At 32.4% G+C, this 7413-nt stretch overlaps 2 protein-coding genes across 2 annotated transcripts; both read left to right on the forward strand.

The window, feature by feature from the left end:
- The first annotated feature begins 4167 nt into the window (after positions 1-4167).
- Positions 4168-5614, forward strand: LOC110029025 (receptor like protein 30-like). Its single transcript, XM_020731130.1, has 2 exons — positions 4168-5031; positions 5240-5614. Exons 1-2 carry the CDS (start codon positions 4168-4170, stop codon positions 5612-5614), a joined length of 1239 nt encoding a protein of 412 aa, XP_020586789.1.
- On the forward strand, positions 5595-7174 carry LOC110029033 (probable LRR receptor-like serine/threonine-protein kinase At4g36180). Its single transcript, XM_020731140.1, has one exon. The coding sequence runs from the start codon at positions 5626-5628 to the stop codon at positions 7069-7071; it is 1446 nt and encodes a 481-aa protein (XP_020586799.1). The 5' UTR covers positions 5595-5625; the 3' UTR covers positions 7072-7174.
- Positions 7175-7413: the final 239 nt, after the last annotated feature.

Below are 7413 nucleotides of genomic sequence, written 5' to 3' on the forward strand. Positions count from 1 at the left end.
CATTGGTTATCAACCACAATGATGTCTATTGATTGTCTGTTGTCTCAATTCCCCAAAATTTTCTTATTCAGCTATATAATGCTGAGCCATAATTAATGCGTTAAGTCAATTTAAGTTAGGAAGTAACAAAATCAAGTCATCAAGTCGACTCATGAATCAACTCGAGTTTTTCTTGATTAGAAGTTGGCAAGTTGAATTCGATGAGCTAAAAGGCTTAGCTTAAGACAACCCTACTCGACACATCAGCTCGTGATTGCAAGTTTATATATATATATATATATATATAAAGTTTTTTAAAAGAATCTAATTGACTAAAAAACAAAGATTTATAACCAATTAAAATATTGATTAAGAAAATAGAATAAAAATTATTAAATTAGATTCAAATATGTTTTAATATAAATAATAATTTTTAAATCTTGCTCAAACTCTTATTGTCTTATGACTACATGATTAGGGTTGTTAAAATGACTCTTTGTTCGTGAACAGCTCGTGTTCGACTCGTTAAGCAAACGAGCCTAACACGAACACACTTTTTGAGCTCGAAATATATACGAGCCGTGTTTGAGCATGGCTCGCTCTTGTTCGACTCGTTTACACCCCTATTTTCAAGAATGGGTCACCGTGACATTTATGTATGTAAGTACATGGAAGTTGAGTAGTATGTATGAAAATCATTGGATCGTTGCGTGAACGGCAATCAATTTGAATTGACTTCTGAAAACCCAAAGGCCATACATATGATTTTGTTTATATATATATATATATATATATATATATAAGAACACATGTTAAATAAATATATAACATTAATACACATATTTGAGGAGTGTGAAGCTAGCAACAATACTAAAATTCAAGGTCTAGCGTATTAGTAAAAACCTGATCATGATACTATTTAAGAGAGCCATAATATTAAAGAATTCTTGAGCTCTATCTGATATTAGATGTTGATGATTCATATTGACAGTGATCATTATCTCTCAAATTATATGAACATCATTTTTTGATCGTCATCATTAGAATGTTTTTATCTAAACACTGTCATCCACTAAATGTTCTTCAACTACCATCGCTTGCCTATCTCCACAAGGCAACCGTCTCCTAACCACCATTGGTTATCAACCACAATGATGTCTATTGATTGCCTGTTGTCTCAATTCCTCAAAATTTTCTTCTTCAGCTATATAATGCTGAGCCATAATTAATGCATCAAGTCAGTCTAAGTAAGTATGTAACAAAATCAAGTCGACTCATGAATCAACTCGAGTTTTTCTTGATTAGAAGTTGGCAAGTTGAGTTCAATGAGCTAAAAGGCCTAGCTTAAGACAACCCTACTCGACACATCAGCTCGTGATTCTAATATTAATCTCATTAATTAATTAATAATTATTTTATTTATGTAAGTTTCGTTGGCAAGGCTAACACACGGCGAAGTCCAAATCAAGGCCACACCTTCATTATCTATGCAACAAGTCAGTCCATACGGAAAGTCAGTCAACTGAGATGGTTATGGCTCATGTCTCATTTACACATAATATATCAAATTAGTAATTGCAAGGAAAATTTACTTATGTACCCACACCACTCTTATGAATTTATATATCTAACACTAACAACTTGGTATTTACATTTAAAACACTTTGTTACTATATATTTATGCAAAAAAAAAAAATGCTTTTGTTCAGTTTTAAGTAGTAAGTAAGAATGATATTTTTAATGTGATGTTAAATATTAAAGTTTAGGTGTTAGATATGTAAATAAATAAGAATTGTGTTGTATGCATGTAAATACCCCTTCTTTTAAATATTGCTCATAGAGACTTATTTTAATTGAATTGAAATTAAGATTAAATTATTTAGTACATTAGGAGTCATAAAGCATGATTAAATAAACTACAAAATTTATGACATTCATTTTGATTTGTGAGACCTTTATGTTGTCCGATAAGTTCTTCTATCTAATATTAAAAATCAGATAGAGTTTATATTAAGTTGAGTTCTTAAGGTTTCCTATAAGGGCAATGCCCTATAGTTAATTACAGCTTAGTCAACCAAAGTCATCTAAGAAAACTATTGATTTAGATCAGAGGGATTGTCTTCATGAATTCAAAATTTAGGATTTTCAAGGTCGAACATAGGAAATTCAAAAGAGAACACATAGGGGATGTCACAAATCCTAAGGAGAGCCTCATTGACTTCCCAAATTTTCATATGGTTTGACTTTAATTTTGAAGAGATTATTGATATTCCGTCTTGCCAGTTTTATTATTTAGGGCTTACATTTGCATGATACTGATCATACAAATGACCTGGATGATAGAAGGATTTACGTCATCAATATGACGACCTTAGAATCCTAATGCGAGTTAGTGATTATATTGCACAACATGACTGTACAAAGGCCTAAAAGATAGGTTGAGGATTTATGTCGTACTAGACAGACCATCTCAAAGTCCTATAACTTGTTATTTAAACTAAGGAAAGGATTTGCTGTTGTAGACTCGTTTGCTCTCTCAAAGACGTTCCTTTTTTTGTCCTTGTCGTGCTACTCACGATGTTTGCTCCAAGCTTCTCATTGAAGTAGCAATACTAAACTCTAAAGTTCAAAAAATTTTACCCAGTATGTTTTAGTGTTTTGGTTGTTGTTGTTGATGTTGTTGTTCAAATGTCTTGTTTGGAAAAATTTTAATCTAATTTGAGCAACACTGATTATGATCCCACGATTCCCGCATTCAGGCCTCATTATTTTTTTTTTAATTTTACTAAGTCTAAATGAGTTGTTAGGCTCATTTAGACCGGATAATCACCGTTAGCAACTGTAGGTTACCTCATCCGAGAAACCCTCGTAAATCAAAAGGGTTGTGTTATGTTCATTTATTGTTTTGAAAGTGAAGTTTTAATTTTGGAAGTGCAATTTTGTTTTGCTTTTGCATGCAGAGTAAGTAAGTACAGGTAAGAAATACAGTAAAGCAGATAAAAGCAACCGTATCCTGACCACTATTATTTATCGATCATATTGATGTCTATTGATCGTCTCTTATCTCTTAACTATCATCATCACCATTCACTAATTCCCCAATATTTTCTTATTGTAGCTGAAGCTTGTGTTATATCAATTGGCCATAATTATTTTTCCATTTTCAACCATTTCATGTAAAAATTATGAATTACTTAAAACTTTATTATTGTTGCTTTCATTTATAATTTAAATAATTATATATATAGCTTACGTATTGTATGGGAGAAGGCCAATGATCGATTGGGACTCAAAATTAATTATATGAATAGCTCTATTCACCATTATTAGAAAAGTTTTTGGGGCCATAATCAATGCATTAAGTCGGTCTATGTTAGGGAGTAACAAAGTCAAGTCGACTCATGAATCAACACGAGTTCAGCTCATGATTCAACTCATGTTTTTTAAAAGTGGCACATACCCGCCTATCTACATAATGTAATTTTTAGGCACACAAACTTGGTCTAATAGTCTTTCACCAATCTTAAAAAAAAAAAAAAATTATGTTTTTTTAAATATTAAAAAATAATACATTAAAAATATATTAAAATTGAATATTTAGATCCGTAATAGTAAGGTTAATATTAATCTAATTAATTAATTATTACTTTATTTATGCAAGTTTCGTGGAAAGGCTCACATGAGAAAGCCCAAGTCAAGGCCACACCTTCGTTATCAATGTAGTAAGTCAGTCAATGCGGTAAGTCAGTCAACTACGATGACTATGGCTGATGTCTCATTTACAAGTAATTTATCAAATCAATAATTGCAAGGAAAATTAACATAAGTACCACACAATTCTTATGAATTTATATATCTAACACTTACAAATTGATATTTAAATTTAAAACACTTCTGTGCTATATATTTATGCAAAAAAATATGCATTCGATCAGATTTAAGATGTTAGTAAGAATGACACGTAAGCACATGAGAATTGTGTGGTATATATGTAAATGCCCCTTTTTTAAATATTGCTGATAGTGACTTGATTTGATTGAATTGAAATTAAGATTAAATACTTAGTACTTTAGGAGACATAAAGCATATTTATACTCTTCTATTATATATTAAAGTGGCTCAAAAAGAATTTTGGAGATATCTTCCAACCAATGTGATATAAATAGGGATAGAAAGAGAGCCAGAATCATGCCAACTCTGATGGAAAGAGTTCAGCTTCCTCTACTCTTTATCTTTACTTTATCTTTCTATTGCTTGAGAGCAGAAAGCGAGGGTGGCTTCGCTATTTCCAAGGTGAACCAACATTGTAGTGCTGAGGAAAGAGAAACCCTTCTTGATTTTAAGCAAAGTCTATCTGATCCCAACCTCGTTCTCTCGAATTGGGATATAGACGAGGATTGTTGCACGTGGAAGGGAGTGAGTTGTAGTAATAAAACCAATCGGGTCATCAAGCTCAATTTTTCTGTTTTTCAAGATTTATTTTATGCTGCATCATTACATCCATCTTTTTTTCGCTTACGACATTTGCAATATTTGTGCTTCAATAACATTCTCTTTAATCAAACTAGGATCCCTCATTCTATTGGTTCCCTCACTAAATTGCGCTATCTTGATCTCTCCCATTCGGGGTTTGCCGGAGAAATTCCACCTCATATTGGAAACTTGACAAAACTTAGATACCTTGATCTTAGTTATAATTCTCTAGTTGCTTATAACCTCTTATGGATGTCACACCTCTTCTCTTTACAATTCGTTGAAATGTCGAATCTAAATCTAACATTCGCTACGAATTGGTTACATGAGATTAGTGTGCTTCCAGCTCTCTCCACTTTGCATTTGTCATCATGTGGGCTACAAACACTTCCAAATTTACTTCCATATTCTAATTTTTCATCATCCATTGAATTAGTTGATCTTAGTTACAACCATCTTATTGGAAGTTTTCCAAACTGGTCAGGACAATTCATAAGATTAAATGAATTATATCTCGATTCAAACTTTTTTACAGGACCTATCTCATTTGCCTCTTTAAGCTTATTATGTGATCTCAATGTTTTTTCACATAATAATTTTATAATAATTTTACAAAATTAAGTGATGATGGAACTGCTTTAAAATGCAAAGAATATAAAATGATAATAATGGATATCTCCTATAACCAACTGAGCGGAAGCATACCTGGATGGGTTGGAAATATGAGAAATTTAACACACCTTTTTCTTGGAAATAATCAGTTTACCTTTTTCTTGGAAATAATCAGCTTGGAAATAATCAGTTTGATGGACTTATTCCACACAGCCTTGGACAACTGAGTAACTTAGTTACTTTGGATCTTGGTTCCAATAATTTGCATGGTAGTCTCTCTGAATCTCATTTTGCAAATCTATCACAATTGATAAACCTACAACTTTCAGGTAATCAATTGAATTTTAACCTGATTAGTCCTAATTGGACTCCGCCATTTCAAATTCGTTATCTTTACCTAAGTTCTTGCCTCGTTGGTCCTCAATTCCCGCTATGGCTTCAAAATCAAAAGCTCCTTTCCGTTTTTGACCTCTCCAATTGTGGTATTACTGATATCATTCCGCATTCCGAGTTGGTTTTGGTTGGTTTTGGAATATATCATCTCAAATAAATTACTTGAACATGTCTCAAAATGCAATTAGAGGTGAACTTCCAATGTCATTGAATATTGCATTGGTGGAAATTATCGACTTAAGATCAAATCAATTGGAAGGGCGCCTTCCATGGCTAATGAATTTTGTACGTTTTGTATCATTTTCAAACAATAAGTTCTCAAGCGGAACTGAGTTATATCTAAACGGGAACATGAGTTTGATGGTAGTGCTTGACCTTTCTCAAAATCATCTCTCAGGTGAAATCCCTAAATCTATATGTCAAATGTCTTCAATAGTTCTTCTTGACTTATCACACAACAATCTTTCGGGAGAAATTCCAAAATGCAATGGTAATATTTCCAGCTATAAGATGCTAAAGTTTATCAGCCTGTCATACAACAACTTGAGTGGTTCAATTCCACATTGGATAGGGAACCTACAGAGGTTATTATCATTGAACCTCAACAACAATGTTTTCCGAGGGGAGATCCCACTTTTCAAAAATTGCAACAAGCTTATTACCCTTGACTTGGGAGAAAATTATCTTACAGGAAGTATACCTTTATGGATTGGAGAAAATTTATTGTCCCTAAAGATCTTACGCTTACACTCAAATAAATTCCATGGATCAATTCCCTTGGAGCTATCCAAACTAAAAGATCTACAAATCTTGGATCTTGGAAAAAATTTCCTTTCAGGTTCAATCCCAAAATCATTTAAATTTCTCAATTCAATGACTATACAAAATAAGAGGCTTGAAACTCTAATTCCTCAAGATAGTCAAATAACTCTAAATTCGGGCCATTACTTCTCAACTTCGATGAATTTTATACCTGATTCAATAATGATCGGTATAAAAGGAATAGTTTATGAATTCAAAGGCATACTCTCTCTTGTGAAAATTATAGATCTTTCTTCTAATAATCTCACTGGTGAAGTTCCTACTAAATTAATGTGCCTTGTTGGATTGATGAGCTTGAATTTATCGAGAAACCACTTCACGGGACAGATACCAAATAAAATTGGTGTTATGCAAAGCTTAGAAAATTTGGATCTCTCAAGGAACCATTTCTCAGGAGATATTCCAAGAAGCATTGTGATGCTTAGTGCGTTAAGTTATCTCAATTTATCCTATAATGAATTGTCTGGTAGAATCCCGACGGGGACCCAACTTGACACTTTTAATGAATCAATTTACTACGGAAATCCAAAACTTTGTGGAAAACCACTACATAAGACTTGCGAAGGTGATGAACATAAAATACATGGCGAAGGAGGCAATTTTCAAGATGATGATGATTTTGGTTTGTTCCTCGGCATGGGACTTGGTTTCACTGTTGGACTATGGACTGTATTGGGGACCTTATTGCTCAAGAGGTCTTGGGCGAGCACTTACTTCCAATTCCTTGATAAAGTGATAAATAATATTTATGTATTTGTCAATGTGAAAGTGAATCAGTGGTTTAATCAATAAATAACATAATTAAACGATGATCATTTATGTATTTGAGTTATTTCATAAGTGTTGTTTGTGATCCTAATGTATATAATATTGTGTTGTACTAATATTTCATTCTTTCAAGGCAGCATTTCTCTTTGAATCGTTGAGTTGCTTGAGACTATGTTGGTGATAAAAGTAGATTAAAGTATTATCAAGTCAAATTATTCCCATTAATAATATATGTTAAAGTTATAAGTTAAAACGAGCCTGATTTTTTATTAGTAATAGTATGTCATCGATCAATTATTTTGAAATTCATATTTATGCTTCAAAATAGTTGGATGCTAGGATGGTATATTGTATTAGGTCATAAAA

The sequence above is a fragment of the Phalaenopsis equestris genome, unplaced genomic scaffold (genome assembly GCF_001263595.1).
Source record: "Phalaenopsis equestris unplaced genomic scaffold, ASM126359v1 Scaffold000541, whole genome shotgun sequence".
NCBI lineage: Eukaryota > Viridiplantae > Streptophyta > Magnoliopsida > Asparagales > Orchidaceae > Phalaenopsis > Phalaenopsis equestris.

What these genes read in the sequence shown, in the direction of transcription:
- LOC110029033 (XM_020731140.1), top strand. Translation starts at nt 5,626, where the DNA reads ATGTCTCAAAATGCAATTAGAGGTGAACTTCCAATGTCATTGAATATT.
- LOC110029025 (XM_020731130.1), top strand. Translation starts at nt 4,168, where the DNA reads ATGCCAACTCTGATGGAAAGAGTTCAGCTTCCTCTACTCTTTATCTTT. An exon ending in GCTTATTATGTGATCTCAAT is followed by an intron (nt 5,032 to 5,239) that starts GTTTTTTCACAT and finishes GGAAATAATCAG; the next exon opens with CTTGGAAATAATCAGTTTGA.